Consider the following 16,429-nt stretch of genomic DNA (forward strand, 5'->3'; position numbering starts at 1 on the left):
CCTTTGGTTCGGGAAAGTTCTTTACACTCTGTAGTTTAGATTCTTCTGGTGACACTCTTCCTCCTCCGACAACATGACCCAGATATACACATTTAGTCATTCCCAACTGGCATTTTTTTGGTTTGATTGTCAACCCAGCTGAGCGGAGTTTCTCGAATATCATTCGGACATGTCTGAGGTGCTCCTCCCAAGTTGTGCTGTGGATGATGAGATCATCAAGGTATGCTGCAGCAAATTCTGGTACATCCCATAATAGGCGATCCATCATTCGTTGGAAGGTGGCTGGGGCTCCATGCAGTCCAAAGGGCATCACTTTAAACTGAAACAGACCAAAAGGAGTTGTAAATGCTGTCAGGTGACGTGACTTAGTGTCTACAGGTACTTGCCAGTACCCTCTTGATAAGTCCAGTGTGGTGATGTACCTTGCTCCTCCAAGTCTATCAATGAGGTCCTCGACACGAGGCATCGGGTAGGCATCTGATGGTGAAACGGCATTGAGACGACGATAATCAACACACATGCGTAAAGAACCATCTTTCTTTTTCACCAGGACGATTGGTGCTGCCCAATTACTTGATGAGCGCTCGATAATACCTGTCTGTTCCATATCTTTGAGCTCAGTAAGTACGGTTTCACGATATGCGTGTGGCAATCGATACGGCGGTAGGCGAATCGGTCTTGCGTCACCCACTTCAATGTGATGCTCTGCAACAGTAGTCCTTCCAGGTTTGCTGTTTAATACGTCGCTGAATGATTGCAGAGTATGATGTAGTTCTTGAAGCTGAGTTGGGGTAAGGCTGCTGTTTATGACTGGTTGTTGTTTTGCTGTTGCATCTCTCCATAAAACGATTTCGTCGCTTGGGTCAACCTCGTCATTGAACATTGCAACATCAGTTGGAGTTTCCCATTTCTTGAGCATGTTGACATGAAACACTCTCTTTTGCTTTCGTCGATCGTGCATATCAACTTCGTAGGTGACTTTGCCAACTGGTTTGATGATGGAGTAAGGACCTTGCCATTCAGCTAACAGTTTGCTGGTTGATGTAGGCAGTAGTACAAGGACTTCATCACCAGACTTAAATTCTCGGTTCCTGGCATGTCGGTCATACCAGGTCTTCTGATCCTTCTGCGCTCTTTGGAGATTCTGCTGCACAAGTTCACTCAATTTTGCCAGTTTCTCTTGAATCGATAGGATGTATGAGACAACACTTTCGTCAGTTTTAGGGCTCGCTTCCCATGTTTCTCGGAGAATGTCGAGTAGTTCTCGCACGGGCCTTCCATACAAGAGTTCAAATGGAGAGAATCCTGTAGAAGCTTGTGGAACTTCTCGGTACGCGAATAGTAGGTAGGGTACTAGCCGATCCCAGTCTTTGCCTTCTTCTTTAGCCGTTTTCCTTAACATAGCTTTGAGAGTTTGGTTGAATCTTTCGACAAGTCCATCTGTTTGAGGATGATACGGACTGGTACGAATTGGCTTGATATGTAGAAGCCGGTATACTTCAGCTAACAGTTTGGATGTGAAGTTCGAACCCTGATCTGTCAGAATTTCTTCTGGTATGCCCACTCTCGAAAAGAACTTAACCAGCTCCTCGGCAATAGTCTCTGCATCGATCGCTCGGAGGGGAATCGCTTCGGGGTATCTAGTAGCATAGTCACAGATGACAAGGATATACTTATTCCCGCTTCGACTTCGTGGTAGTGGTCCCACTATATCCATGGCCATGCGTTGGAAGGGTGCTTCCATCACCGGTAGAGGTATAAGTGGGGCTCGATGCACACGTTTCTGAGAGGCCTTCTGGCATTCCGGGCACCTCTTGCAGTGGTCAGCAACATCCTTGTACACGTCTGGCCAGTAGAATCGCTGAAGGATACGCTGGGCTGTTTTCCATTTTCCCAGGTGGCCTGCAAGGGGTATATTGTGTGCAAGATTCAACACCTCTTGACGACATTGACTCGGTAAAACTAATTGTTCCAGTGTATCAGATTCTTCTTTGCTTCCAGGGGGGATGTATTTGCGATACAATATTCCATCTCGTTCGAAAAATTTGTTCCCCGCCAAACCAGATTCACCACTTGCTATCTTTCGAACAGTCTCAAGGGTAGGGTCGGCACCCTGTAGTTTCTGTAAGTCAGCTGCAGTAATTTCGAGAGAATGAGTGTCTGCTTGACGAGCGTGTTCCAGCCTTTGCTGTCGTTTTTGACTTCTGGTTTTTTATTTCTTTGGCCCTTCCTGGGATAAAGAGGGATTCGTCAAGGCTATCAAAGGGTTCGCACTGGGGCTCTGTCTGCACCATTTGCTCCTCAAGGGGTTTAGCTACTGCCCCTGATTCCTTTTCTTTTTCTTGGAGTTTTTGTTCAGTCTCTTGCTGTCGCTTCTCCTGGGCCCGAGTAGTGACGAGGAAGGCGTCCTCTTCATTTTGGTCTGTAGTGCCATTAATGAGAGATAATAGTCCGGGGATATCTCGGCCAAGTAAGACTGGTACCGGGAGAGTGTTGGAGATTCCAGCTCGCACCAGAAATTCTTTTGACCCTGTGGATACTTTGATATCTGCAAGGGGGTAAGTGACAGCATCACCATGAGCACATCTAATTGTAACTTCACCCTCCATCCTAATAGAGGGTGGCAGGAGGTCGGACCGGACCAGCGTCCTGGTAGCTCCAGTGTCCAAAATCAAATTTGAAACGGGCTTTCCTTCCACGAGACCTCGTCGGATGATCCTTTCGTTGGGGTTGAAGGACGTCAAAGTAGCGTTTCGTTCATCACAAAACAGATTTGGGTTGCTAGGGCACTTGTTAGCGAAGTGTCCCTTCTTTTGGCAGTTGAAACAGGTTGGTTCTCGTCTTGGTACAAAGGTATTCTCCTGTCTTGGCTTGGGGCAGTCTCGGGCCCAGTGACCTAGTAGTCCACATCTAGGGCAATTTCCTGGGGGTGTCTTTTCGCTCTTAGTAAATTTACGCTCCATGGTGCGGTGAGCCTGGATGTAGTCCTCAGCAAACTGAGCTGCTTCCCCACTGGTCTCTGGCTTTCGTTCACTTACATGGAGGCGTACATCCTCGGGAAGACCTTCTAAAAATTGTTCTCTGACCATGAGGTCGATCACTTGGGCGATGTCAGTACAGTCTCTTGTCCATCTGGTTGCTAAGTCTGTGAGTCGGGTGACCAACTCTTTAGGCGATTCTCCAGTGTTCATCTTCTGTGATCTGAATTGTTGCCGGTATGTTTCCTCATTGATATCGTATCTCCGCAGTATCGCGTTCTTCAACTGGTCATAGTCATTGGCTGTATCAGCCGCCATAGCTACATAAGCCTGCTGTGCCTTGCCAGTTAATTGAGGTGCAAGTAGGCATGTCCATCTTGACTTGTCCACTTCGTATGCTCCCATGCTACGTTCGAAGGTGATGAGAAAAGCCTCGATATCATCTGCATCTAAGAGACGACTCTGTCACGATATTTAGCATTACATCATCTTTTGTACTCAGTGACCTCGCCTCGTGTTGATATACATTGGCTAAAGTGAAACTGACTAGCTAGTTGCAGTAAACTATATATGCTCGTTACATGGTGGCAGCGGCGGGATCAACTACAAAGAAATGGCAACAGGTGGTTATATATTACCACCTCCACAAACTCTGGAAATACATGACACCCAAGCAGCAGAAAAATGGAAAAAATTCAAACGAGCATGGACTAACTATGCACTAGCAACGGAGCTAAACACCAAATCAGAGGCAGTTCAGGTGGCAACTCTACTCACTGTAATTGGAGAAGAAGCTCGCGAAGTATTCTCCACGTTCACAGACTGGGTAGATGATGACGAGGCCAAGATACTACCAGTGCTGGCCAAATTTGAACAGTATTGTCAGCCCCGGAAAAACACTCCTTTTGAGAGGTATAGATTCAACCGTCGGTCCCAAGAACAAGGTGAATCATATGATCAGTACAGAACAGCCCTGAGAAAGCTAGGAGAAAGCTGTGAGTTCCAGACTATCACTCCAGACGAGATACTAAGAGACAGATTGGTCTTCGGGATCCGAGATCCAAAAGTACGAGAGCGATTATTGCGAGAGTCTAACCTAACGTTGGGGAAAACCGATGAAATATGCCGTGCCGCAGAGAGCATGATGATGCAGATGAAAGAAGTGGACGGAAACTCAGGAGCCACTATATGTGCAGTCAAGTCAGAAGTCGAACGAACGAACCAAGAGGGCCGCAGTGGCCGAGAATGTTGGAATTGCGGTAGAAAACATGAATTCAACAAGAAAGAACTATGTCCAGCCTATGGTAAAACGTGCAATAAGTGCCGTAAACCAAACCACTTTGCAGTGAAATGCAGAAGTAGGCAAACTCTGAAGGAAGTCAAAACATTAGACGAGCAAGAGGAAATCTTGCAAACAGGAGTGCCAGGAACAGGCATAGATGACTCTCAGTTGGTCACACTCAAACTAGAGAGCGGAAACTGCTTACGCTTCCAGGTGGATACGGGAGCGCAGTGCAATGTAGTCCCGTTAGACTTATACAAGAAAGCAACAAAAGACCACAACCTAAGAAATGTCAAATCCACCAGTCAGAAGATCATTGCGTATGGAGGTACTCAAATTCCCGTGTACGGTATTGCTACCATCGAAGTCTCACGTGGAAGTTCCAAGTACAAGCTAGCCTGCAAACTAGTCAATAAGACGAATTACCCGACCATTACTAGGAAGGAAAGCTTGTGTGGGCATGAAAATTGTCGCATAATTATTTGGACAACGATGGCCTCAACAAACCAGTTACAGGAGATGCCACGGTGTTCTCAGTAAACGAGAAAGGCAGCCCTTTGGACCAAGACACTATCCTAAAAAAACACCCCAAAAGTTTTGGTGAAGGAGTGGGGTTAGTAGCAGGAGAGTACCACATCCGGCTCGATAAAACGATGGACCCTGTGCAACACCCTTCCAGAAGAGTTCCAGTTGCATTGAGAGGTCGCTTACAAGAGACACTCGACGTCCTAGTCCAGCAAGACATAATAGCCCCTGTGACAGAGCCCACTCCCTGGATCAGCTCGTTGGTGGTTCGGACCATGAAAGATGGAAAGCTACGTTTGTGTTTGGATCCAAAGGAACTAAACAATGCTATTCAGCGGGAGCACTACCCGTTACCCACCATTGAAGAGATTGCAACTCGTCTCCATGGGGCAAAGTTCTTCACGGTTTTGGATGCAAGAAACGGGTTTTGGCATGTGGCATTGGACATGCCATCGTCTCTACTCACCACGTTCAACACTCCATTTGGGAGATATCGGTGGAAACGAATGCCATTTGGGATTTGTTCGGCCCCAGAAGTTTTCCAGCGGAAAATGCACGAGATAATTGAGGGGCTGGAGGGAGTGGAAGTTGTGGCTGATGATTTCGTCGTAGTGGGTTACGGGGACACGACTGAAGCCGCCATCCTAGATCATGACAAACATCTAGAAGCTTTTTTGAATCGATGCGAAGAGCGAAACTTGAAACTGAACGACAAAAAGATCAAGTTGAGGCTAACAGAAGTACCTTTTATTGGTCATGTGGCCACGGCTGACGGGTTGTGTGTGGATCCCCACAAAGTGAAGGCCATCCAAGAAATGCCTCCTCCTTCTGACGTTGCCGGAGTGCAGCGTCTATTAGGACTTGCACAGTATTTGGGCAAGTTCCTGCCTCACTTGTCAGACATCACAAAACAATTGAGAGATTTGACCAGGAAAGACAGCGAATGGACGTGGGATCAGGCACAACGAAATGCTTTAGAGTCATTGAAGAAAGCCGTATCCAGTGCACCAGTCTTGCGGTACTACAATCTGGAAGATGAAGTGACACTACAATGTGATGCCTCACAATCTGGCCTTGGAGCTGCCCTACTTCAAGATGGTCAGCCGGTAGCATATGCATCAAGAGCACTTACCGAAACAGAGACCAGGTATGCTCAAATAGAAAAAGGATTGCTAGCAATTGTATTTGCTTGCGATCATTTCGAGGCGTACATCTACGGTCGAGAACAAGTTAATATCGAAACAGACCATCAGCCATTGGTATCGATCATTACCAAGCCGTTAAACAAAGCACCAGATAGGCTTCAACGAATGTTACTTCGGTTACAAAAATATAGCCTCCGGTTGAAGTATAAGAAAGGCCCGGAGATGTATTTGGCGGACACACTGAGCAGAGCATACCTACCAGAAGTCAATGTGTGCGAGTTCATCCAGAAACTAGAGGAAGTGGATCACACATCCACATTGGCCATTCCTGCTGACAGAATAGAACGTTTGAAGCAAGCATCGTCGGAGGATCCCGTTTTGGACGTGTTGCGACTCACCATTTTAAAAGGTTGGCCCGAAACGAAATCGGAGGTACCAGAGAGCATACATGCATATTATGACATTCGTGACAAATTGACAGTGCAAGACTCGTTGATCTTCAAAGGACAACGATTAGTGATCCCAGTGGCGTTACGGAAGGAGATGATTGAATTGGTCCACACTACTCATATTGGAGTGGAGGGATGCCTCAGACGGGCAAGAGAAACAATGTATTGGCCACGAATGTCGACGGAGCTCAAAGAATACATATCGAAGTGTGATGTGTGTGCAAGTCACCGAGTCATGCAAGGCAAAGAACCTCTCCAGCAGCACAGATTTGCAGCCTGACCATGGTCAAAAGTGGGAGCCGACTTATGTGAGCTAAAAGGACGTACATTACTTGTGGTGAGTGATTACTTTAGTAATTACGTTGAAGTCGAGAATGTTAGCAAACCCAATACAAATGGGGTGACCAAGCCGTTGAAGGCCATGTTTGCAAGGTGGGGTGTGCCTGAAGAGTTGGTGTCAGACAACGGCCCACAATTCAGCTCAACAGAGTTCGCAGAATTTTCAAGGAAATGGGGTTTCGAACACACCACATCATCCCCACACTACCCACAATCGAATGGGAAAGCGGAAAATGCGGTCAAGACTGTAAAACGGTTATTTACCAAGGCCAGAGAAGCTGGCCAATCCGAATTCCAGGCTCTACTAGACTGGCGTAACACACCCACAGAAGGAATAGGCACCAGCCCAGCGCAACGGTTCCTTGGTCGCCGATGCAAAACACTCCTTCCCACAACCAGAGCACTATTACAACCTCAGTACTCAACAGAGGAGGACACGCAAGCAATAAACCAGCAGAAAAAACGTCAGGAACTCTATTACAATCGTCAAACCAAACCACTAACACCTTTGACCTCGGGAGACACAGTGAGATTGCGCTTACCTGGAGAGAAAACTTGGAGTGCTGGTGTCTGCACAGGACTAGTTGGCCCCAGAAGCTATAAAGTCCAAGTAGGTGGTCACGAGTACAGACGAAACCGCCGTCAAGTGATTCAAACTGAGGAACCTCGAGAGATTGAGCTCCCAGAAGCTATAGTCCAAGAAGAGCAGCCAAGTAGTGAACAGGGACCTGCCCCGAACGATACCACAAGGAATGTGTCCCCTCAATTAGAAACTAACATACCCAAACCTGTACGCAGGTCTGGACGAAATCGGAAATCTCCAGATTGGTTCATGAACTATGTCCCAGCATAGGACAGAACACAAGTACGCGTTATTACGTAGCCTGTTATTACCTTTATTGTTAAATGTAGTCATTAGAATTATGGGTCACTATTATTTTACTATGGACCATTATGTTAATTTGTTTATGTCATCTATTTGGTTATGTATCGTTTAGTTATGTGTTTTTTTGGGGGAAAAAAAAGATGTCACGATATTTAGCATTACATCATCTTTTGTACTCAGTGACCTCGCCTCGTGTTGATATACATTGGCTAAAGTGAAACTGACTAGCTAGTTGCAGTAAACTATATATGCTCGTTACAGACTCAACTTCAGTGAGGGCCTGCTTTCGCTAGTTGGGGAATGAGCTGTCTTGTCAATCACAAGCCTCTGAAGCAGTGCCATCTGTTCCTTCAACTGGTGGCGCTCCTCTGCAAACTGCTCCTCCCGCAGTTGTCTGTCTCTAGCAAGTTCCTCCTCTCGTTGTCGCCTTTGTTCCTCTCTCTGCTCACTCTCAGCACGTCTTTGTTCTTCTCTCTGCTCTCTCTCGGCAGCTAGTTCTTCTTCTCGTTGTCGCCTTTGTTCCTCTCTCTGCTCTCTCTCGGCAGCTAGTTCTTCTTCTCGTTGTCGCCTTTGTTCCTCTCTCTGCTCTCTCTCGGCAGCTAGTTCTTCTTCTCGTCTCTGTCTCTCTTGTGCTATCTCCTCATCTCTCTTTCTGCGGTCCTCTAGCATCAGCTGCATCATCTCCCGGAGAGATGTAACATCTGTTCCCTCATTGCTAGACATCTTGTAGAGTCGTCCTGATCTAGTAGTCATGAACTGTAGGTCAGTGGAAAATCTGTCGCACTAGCGATCCCACCGCTGCCACCAAATGTGAGGGATCGGGGATTTAGAGTACTTGAGATAACAGTTTTCACAGTCAGTTCGAAGGCACTCAACAAATACAAAACTCAAACACTTAAATACTAAGACCTGTTTCTAGAATGTTCTACTCACAAAACACATGATCTAAAATGTTCTAGAATGTTCTACTAACAAAACACATGCTGTTCTAGAATGTTCACTATAGTACTTGTGGTTTACCACATGATTAGCAATGTCCTGTGAGGCCTTGTCCTCACAGTGTTTAAGAAGAAGACTGGATCTGATGGCTCAGTAGAACGATACAAGGCGAGACTAGTAGCTACACTCAGAAATATGGGACAGACTACGATGAAACATTCTGCCCAGTGGTTAGAAAAGAATCACTACGTGTCCTCATTGCTCTATCTGTTCAGAATGGACTCAAGCTTTTCTCTTGAGGAAGAAGTGTTCATGAAACAACCTGAGGTAAATGGAAAGGAGCAGTACGTCTGTAAACAAGAAGAGCATCTATGGACCGCGATGCTGGAACACAGCTCAATTGAAGGAGATGGATTTCACTCAGTCACAAAACAACCCATGTATCTACGAGAAGTTTTATATTGGAGTTAATTGGGCTGAACCCACGACTAGGCTTACACGTGAATATACCATCACAAACCACAAAGGTTTCAGACCAACCCAACTAACACATCACATTAATCGGCTACTCCGTGCTCTTATAATTACTTATTAACCATGTATAGCTTAACCACCAACCGCAAGTGGTTAGTTCCCAAAACCACACCCTAGTAGCTTAGGTACATCCTGTTCGCTTGGGGAGAGGGGTCAGCAGAACCACCCCAAAAGGGAGTGGCTCGTTACATGAGCCCTACCCGACCCCAAGCCTAGTACCTACCACTGTTACAAAGTTCAGATAAGGTGTATATGAAATTATAATGACTAATGAGCATTATACAAGTTCCGAACAGTTTCGTTACTGCTGACCGATAGTTCTAGCGACGGTACACAACTGGTCCCGGGGAGTGCGAACATACAACAGATAAGCCGAGCTTTCCTACCTGCCCATCGTCTTAATGAGCTGCCCCGATTCTGAAGCTGTGTCCAGCATACTGCTATCGACAAGGCTGATCTCACCGTTTTGATGAACCTCTACCGTCAATAAATTGAATAAATTGGCCTGAAGTGATCCTCTTGATACCATACCTCTTGATACCATATAGGCCAACCCTGCCACTGGGCATATGTCGTTATCCGTTTTTCCGACCACTACCGACACACCTTGGCGGAATGGGTCCGTCTTCGATGCCTGATCTAGGGTCATCGACGCCGAACGACAGGTGCACACTCTCGTCGTACTCAACGTCCGATGGAACTATGATTTCACCTGCTCTCAAGAAGCCGGAGCATTACAGCATCTGGCTGGCAGGTCATCTTTTCCCAGACTGGTAGACTACGAATCGTTGGCGTAATTGGTAGGCAGGAGATCGCCTTCTTCTCCTCTGATAACGTATTCCAGTCGAGGCATTGCCTCTACCCTGGGATTTCCCATACCGAGGGCGATTTGGACTGCAGCCAGCTTTGCCACAAACAAATGTGCCACAAAGAGACTGTTCTGATGCCGGGAAAGGGGTAATTTCTGCTGTTCTACAACATTTTAGGTACCTATTTGAACCGGTCCGGTATTCCCGCTGAGCTAAACCGGCGGAAAACAAGCTTCGAACGATTCCCTCCAGGTGGGAGCTAGCCAGTCCAGGTGCTGGTCCGTTAGGAGGGACACCATTGTCGGATGCAGTCTGTACTGTGCCTGGCTGGCCGCTGGGACCTGGGAGATACACGTTATCTCTAGAAATGGCGTCAGCCAAGACCCCTGGTACGTGTACCGCGATTAAATCCACCCTGAATCGGTATCTTGCTATTCCCCGAATTCTACTGCTCCCGTATTGTCGCAGTAGACCGTCACTGCCGAGTCCTTCCCCCAAATTGCTAAAGCCCATACAATCGGGAGCAGCTATCTACCCCCAGTTCCGGCCACCTCGACATGGCCTCGCTCTCCCATTTGACTTGGAACCACCGCGAGGACCAGAAGGCCCCAAAACCGGATGCGTCCGTGTACACCGTGAATCGTTCCGGCCGATTGTCCACCGATCTAAAGGGAGCCAGAAAGGTATGCCACCAGAAGAGGTCTGATCTGTGTGGAATGTGAACTAATTGTATCATGTATTTAGTAGAGTATTCTAGAATGTTCTGTTAGATTGTTTGTACTATGCTAGTTGTTATTAGATAGATCTAGAACCTTCTAGGAACTGTTTTGGTGTTTTGTATAAATACTCTGGTGTTGTTACAATGATGAGTCTTCATGTCTAAAAGTCAAATGACAACAAATCTACACGATACTACATGGTAGCAGCGGTGAACTATGGCCCACTTACGTCTACAACCGTTTAACTTTCGCAACCCCGATGACTGGCCTCGATGGAAACGCCGGTTTGAGCAGTTCAGAGAAGCGTCCTCTCTGACAGACGACAGTGCCAGAAAGCAAGTTAATACTCTTCTGTACGAAGAAGCAGATGCGGTGTTATCATCTACGAATGTAACCGCAGAGGAGCGTGCTGTCTATGAGACTGTTCTCGAGAAATTCGACGCTTTTTTCCAAGTGAGAAGAAATGTGATTTTTGAACGGGCACGATTCAACCAAAGGAACCAACTCAGTGGAGAGACGATGGAACAGTACATAATGGAACTGTACAAGTTAGCCGAAAGCTGTAACTACGGCGACATGAAGGACGAGATGATCCGTGATCAACTAGTAGTGGGAATTCATGACAATGCACTCTCAAAGCGACTGCAACTGCTCACTCTGGACAAAGCCAAAAAGACGGTACGTCAACAAGAGGCAGTGGGAGAACAGCTTAAAGGAACAGTAAAGGACGAATCAAGCTTAGACCAGCTTCGACAACGAAAAGGATTCCGTAAACAATGGAAGGCCAAAAAGCCAAGCTCAACAAACCCTCGAGTACCAACCAAGTCTAATTGCCAACGCTGTGGGAGAGGCCAACACACTCGTGAGAAATGCCCTGCTAAGGAGGCTACATGTCACACATGTCAGAAGAAAGGCCACTACAGTGCACAGTGTTTTTTCAAGAATGTATCCGAGTTGGAAAGTGGTAATGGCATGGATGCAGCTTATCTGGACACAGGTTCAAGTAAATCAGAAAACAACCTCGTTTAAGATGGACACAGGAGCGGAGGTCACAGCGATATTGATGGATACTTACCGACACTTAAAGAAGCCGCAGCTGACAACAGCTAGCAAAGCTCTATATGGACCTTCAAGAATCAAGTTGAAAGTAAAGGGAATGTTCGTGGCATCAATTTCTCGTGGAGACGTCGTGACGAAACAGCCCATATTTGTAGTGGATGGTCTGAAGACTAATTTGCTTGGATTACCTGCTATATCTGCATTGAATCTTGTAGTCAGGTTAGACGCCACTGTCGAAGGACCAAACAACACCCAAGCTATGGTAATACAGAAATACCCATCTGTTTTTCAAGGTCTCGGCAATCTAGGAGAGGAGTATGAGATAAAACTGAAAGATGGTGCTAAGCCTTACTCACTCATGGCTCCCAGACACATAGCATTACCTCTAAGGCCAAAGGTGAAGGAGGAGCTCTCAATCTCTGGGCGTCATATCCAAAGTGGACAAACCGACACAATGGTGTGCAGGGATAGTCGTGGTGCCAAAGAAGGCAGGAGCAATCCGAATTTGTGTCGACCTCAAGCCACTAAACGAGCATGTACTCAGGGAAGTACATCCACTGCCGAAAGTGGATGACACACTGGCTCAAATGACAGGAGCTAAAGTATTCAGCAAACTGGATGCAAACAGCGGGTTCTGGTAAATTCCGCTAGCCAAGACCTCAAGACACTTGACGACTTTCATTACTCCTTTTGGTCGGTACTACTTTAACAAATTGCCATTTGGAATATCAAGTGCCCCGGAACACTTTCAGAAACGAATGAGTAACATACTCTCAGGACTGGAAGGAGTTCTCTGTCTGATTGACGATGTGCTAGTCTTCGAAAAAGACAAACACGAGCATGACGAGAGACTTGCAGCAGCTCTAACACGGATCAAAGAAGCCAGAGTCACACTCAACGTAAGCAAATGCGAGTTTGAGAAGAGCAAATTGAAATTCCTCAGTCATGTGATAGATGCTGATGGGATTCGAGCAGACCCAGATAAAACATCAGCTATTCGGAATATGGTACCCCCCACCAATGTATCTGAGCTACGACGCTTTATGGGGATGGCAAACCAATTGGGAAAGTTTTCGAGCAAACTAGCAGAATTATCCCAACCACTTCGAGTGCTACTTAGCAAACGAACAGCCTGGATATGGGGACATGACCAAGAGAAAGCATTCACAGATCTCAAAGAAGAGCTATCAAGACCGACAATTTTGGCACTCTATAATCCACTAGCAGCAACAAAAGTTTCTGCAGATGCCTCAGCATACGGGTTGGGAGCAGTCTTACTACAAGAAGACAATTCCATGTGGAAGCCAGTTGCATATGCCTCCAGGTCAATGTCTGAAACAGAGCAACGATATGCTCAGATCAAGCTTTAGCTATCACCTGGGCATGTGAGAAGTTTGCAAGCTACATATTGGGAATGAAATTCCATATTGAAACAGATCACAAACCGCTAGTACCTTTACTAGGTTCGAAAGATCTCGACAAACTTCCACCCCGAGTGTTAAGATTTCGATTGCGACTTGCACGATTTCAGTACACAATTGAGCATGTTCCTGGAAAATATTTGTACACAGCCGATGCTTTATCAAGAGCACCTGAAGCAACCACTGAGAATGACACCAGATTACAAGAGGAGACGATAGTAGCATGCATTACTCATCTTCCAGCTGGCAAAGAAAGACTCGACGAATATAGGAAAGCCCAAGCAGCTGACCCTATTTGCTCTACCGTTGCAAGCTACTGCCAACATGGTTGGCCAAATCAAAGTGAAATCACTCCCGATATCAAACCCTACTGGAAAGCTCGTGGTGACCTTATGATACCCGATGGTACACTTTTGCTTTACGACCAACGAATTGTAGTCCCAAAAGCACTGCAAAGGCAGACCCTACAAAAGATTCACACGGGACATCAAGGAATTCAACAATGTCGTCTCCGTGCCAAACTCTCTATTTGGTGGCCGGGAATATCAAAAACCATCAACGACATGGTTAAGCAATGTTCAACATGTTCGAAGCACTTCAGTGAACCAATGATACCAACACCACTTCCTGACTACCCGTGGCAAAAAGTATCATCTGACCTATTTCAACTCGATGGTGCACAATAATTATATTGTAGTTGTCGACTATTACTCAAGGTACCCAGAAGTTGTCAAACTGCCAACAACTACCTCCAGACAAATCATTGAAGTTCTGAATAGAATATTTTCTCGTCATGGAATTCCGGAAACCCTAGTGAACGACAATGGACCTCAGTACTCATCTCGAGAGTTTCAAGATTTCGCAAGTTCCCGCCATTTGACAAGCAGTCCTCACTATGCACAGAGCAACGGACATGCAGAGAGAGCAGTGAAGACGGTGAAGAAACTGTTGCGAGAAGCAGAAGACCCTAACATGGCCTTACTAAGTTATAGGTCAACTCCTTTCCCTTGGTGCGGGCTCTCACCAGCTGAATTGCTGATGGGGAGACGAATACGAGCTAACATGCCTATTCAGAAAGACTTGCTTATCCCAGACTGGAAATACCTGAACCAGTTTCACAAAAGGAATCAAGAGTTCAAGGACAGGAAGATTTTGATTGCCGCCACAGGACCCAGTCACTCCCAGCACTCCCTGACAAAACAGAAGTGTGGGTTACTACAGGAAACCAACCGATACTTGGACAAATTGTGACTTCTACAACTACCCCTCGATCTTATGTTGTAAGTATACCCAGTGGAGAAATTAGGAGAAACAGGAGTCATCTCAACCCAATACCTCACTCCGATAACAGGACCGAAGAACCTGACCCGATTACAACTACGAGGGTGATTTAAACCAGATCCCGAACTGGGACAGCTATTCACCCACCAGAGAGACTGTAATTCCATCCCAGAGAAAGGGGGATGTGGAATGTGAACTAATTGTATCATGTATTTAGTAGAGTATTCTAGAATGTTCTGGTAGATTGTTTGTACTATGCTAGTTGTTATTAGATAGATCTAGAACCTTCTAGGAACTGTTTTGGTGTTTTGTATAAATACTCTGGTGTTGTTACAATGATGAGTCTTTATGTCTAAAAGTCAAAATTAATGACAACAAATCTACACGATACTACAATCTGTATGACTGATTCAATCGAAGGCAGCATAAAGGTCCGGACCACGCAGCAGGCATGGCCAACTAGCGATTCCAGTTTACGTCTTTCGCATGATTCCCGGCCCCAGCCATGATCGGATCAGATCCTGTAATGCTCGGAGTTTGGTATCGGATAGACAAATCTCAAGTGATCGAGTATCAATCTCAATACCCAGGAAGGTTAGGCAGGTGGACGGTCCTTCCAATTTGGGGAGTGCTACTGGGAGACCTAGATCCTCAAACGTTCTAAGCAGGTGTTCTAACGAGCGGGTACATTCGTCACTCTCCCAATACCATGTAGTCATCAAGATAATGAACGATAAAATTAACCCCTTCTTGGCGAATAATCCATTCCGCTGCGTCCGCTACTACTGACCTGAGACCGAATGGCAATGTGGTGTTTTCACATCCACCTTCGCCGCCTCTTCCCAATCCATCGTCCACTGAGGCATATTTCAGTGAGCCGTCATTAACACTCGCCCCTTCTGGGGATGAGAGGTCCACAATCAACCTCCATTCCCCCGGAGTTCGTATGAACCCCCGGGTGAAGTGCTCGAGGGAGGGGGCCGATGATTCGCCCAGCTGCGCACTTCGTCGCCAAGTAGTCTCGAATTGCTTCTGGGTGGAGACGGACAGCACCTACCCTAAAGCCCCCTTCTGTAATGTAACCACGAAACCGTTGGTCCGGGTGATTAACCAGTTTTTGGTTCCACACATACCGCACCTGGGAGTGAGGTGAGATGCATGCCATGAGGTCCTCGATGTACTGGTACACGCCTGCAGAGGATATACACGAATGACCTACCCCTAGGCTGTAACAATGCACTGTCAACATAAATGCAACAATGATCAATCAACACATAGATAAATATAATGCTAACTAAGCCAGATCGTCCTGATTAGCATGGGCGAAATCTTTCTCGGTGACCTTGCCTGCTCGCTCTGGGTAGTTAAGGCCCGGGTCTAGCCTTAAATACCAAAATTTACACTATGTTCATACTGCTGTATTATTTGTAATATACAGTGTTTGCTGCATCAAAATGATGCAAAATGAAGCTCAATGTTTTCTTTTTCTAAAAAACTGATTAGCTTAATTCAATTATGCTAATTAGCCCGTCATGGCAGTTTTGTAAGAAGAACTACAAATGCGGACATGAAGAAGCTAAGATCAAGCTTCGAACATCTCATAGCTAAGTACTAGGATGCATTCTTGAGATACACAACATAGCCTACCTCTAGAGTGGCCAGCATAGCTAAGGCAGTTTTGCACATATTAATTTCCCCAGCTGGAAACATAATCATGACAACCTACTCGGATCAGGTGGCACCGACACCCTAACTTTTGTTATTTTAACCCGAACCCCTCCCCCTGCAAAATTACATCCGGTGCCACCTGACCCGCAGCTAGTACCTTGGACACGTGACTTCACTTCCAATAATAAACATTATGAATCTCTACATAATCTACATGAAATGTTGGCAATGAATAAAATTAATGTTATCAGTGCCTGACCCAGGCCCGCATGTTGGCTTTAATTACCGGATTAGCAACTTCCGGATCTCAGAGCGAGTTTTGAGTATAAAAAGAGCTGCCGTGGGTGCGACCTTTGACCCCTAAATTTCATTCAAGCCTTAGTAACGAGCTGTTT

General features: G+C 46.2%; 4 protein-coding genes across 4 annotated transcripts; 2 read left to right on the forward strand and 2 right to left on the reverse strand.

Moving 5' to 3' along the window:
- Positions 1-3,448: 3,448 nt before the first annotated feature.
- Positions 3,449-4,710, forward strand: LOC135342714 (uncharacterized; the record flags this gene model as incomplete). The annotated part of the gene is made up of 1 exon (XM_064539547.1): positions 3,449-4,710. A coding segment is annotated over exon 1 (1,119 nt), but the record flags the coding sequence as incomplete, so codon positions are not given.
- Positions 4,711-6,701: 1,991 nt separating this feature from the next.
- Positions 6,702-8,562, reverse strand: LOC135341632 (uncharacterized). The gene has a single exon (XM_064538240.1). The coding sequence runs from the start codon at positions 8,355-8,357 to the stop codon at positions 7,860-7,862; it is 498 nt and encodes a 165-aa protein (XP_064394310.1). The 5' UTR covers positions 8,358-8,562; the 3' UTR covers positions 6,702-7,859.
- Positions 8,563-10,821: 2,259 nt separating this feature from the next.
- LOC135341551 (uncharacterized) lies at positions 10,822-12,421 on the forward strand. Its single transcript, XM_064538139.1, has one exon. The coding sequence runs from the start codon at positions 10,822-10,824 to the stop codon at positions 11,632-11,634; it is 813 nt and encodes a 270-aa protein (XP_064394209.1). The 3' UTR covers positions 11,635-12,421.
- Positions 12,422-12,424: 3 nt separating this feature from the next.
- On the reverse strand, positions 12,425-15,526 carry LOC135342721 (uncharacterized). The gene is made up of 3 exons (XM_064539557.1): positions 15,500-15,526; positions 15,064-15,398; positions 12,425-15,026 (listed from the first exon to the last, which is right to left on the reverse strand). The coding sequence occupies exons 1-3, from the start codon at positions 15,524-15,526 to the stop codon at positions 14,840-14,842; spliced, it is 549 nt and encodes a 182-aa protein (XP_064395627.1). The 3' UTR covers positions 12,425-14,839.
- Positions 15,527-16,429: the final 903 nt, after the last annotated feature.

The sequence above is a fragment of the Halichondria panicea genome, chromosome 1 (genome assembly GCF_963675165.1).
Source record: "Halichondria panicea chromosome 1, odHalPani1.1, whole genome shotgun sequence".
In the NCBI taxonomy this organism is placed as follows: Eukaryota; Metazoa; Porifera; class Demospongiae; order Suberitida; family Halichondriidae; genus Halichondria; species Halichondria panicea.

Excerpts from the sequence above, each read along its gene's own strand:
- LOC135341632 (XM_064538240.1), bottom strand. The coding sequence starts at position 8,357 with ATGACTACTAGATCAGGACGACTCTACAAGATGTCTAGCAATGAGGGA.
- LOC135341551 (XM_064538139.1), top strand. The coding sequence starts at position 10,822 with ATGGCCCACTTACGTCTACAACCGTTTAACTTTCGCAACCCCGATGAC.
- LOC135342721 (XM_064539557.1), bottom strand. The coding sequence starts at position 15,526 with ATGCATCTCACCTCACTCCCAGGTGCG. Across the intron at positions 15,399-15,499 it reads TCACCTCACTCCCAGGTGCG|AAGCAATTCGAGACTACTTG; the intron begins GTATGTGTGGAA and ends GTCTCCACCCAG. Across the intron at positions 15,027-15,063 it reads GACTACATGGTATTGGGAGA|AACGTTTGAGGATCTAGGTC; the intron begins GTGACGAATGTA and ends ACACCTGCTTAG.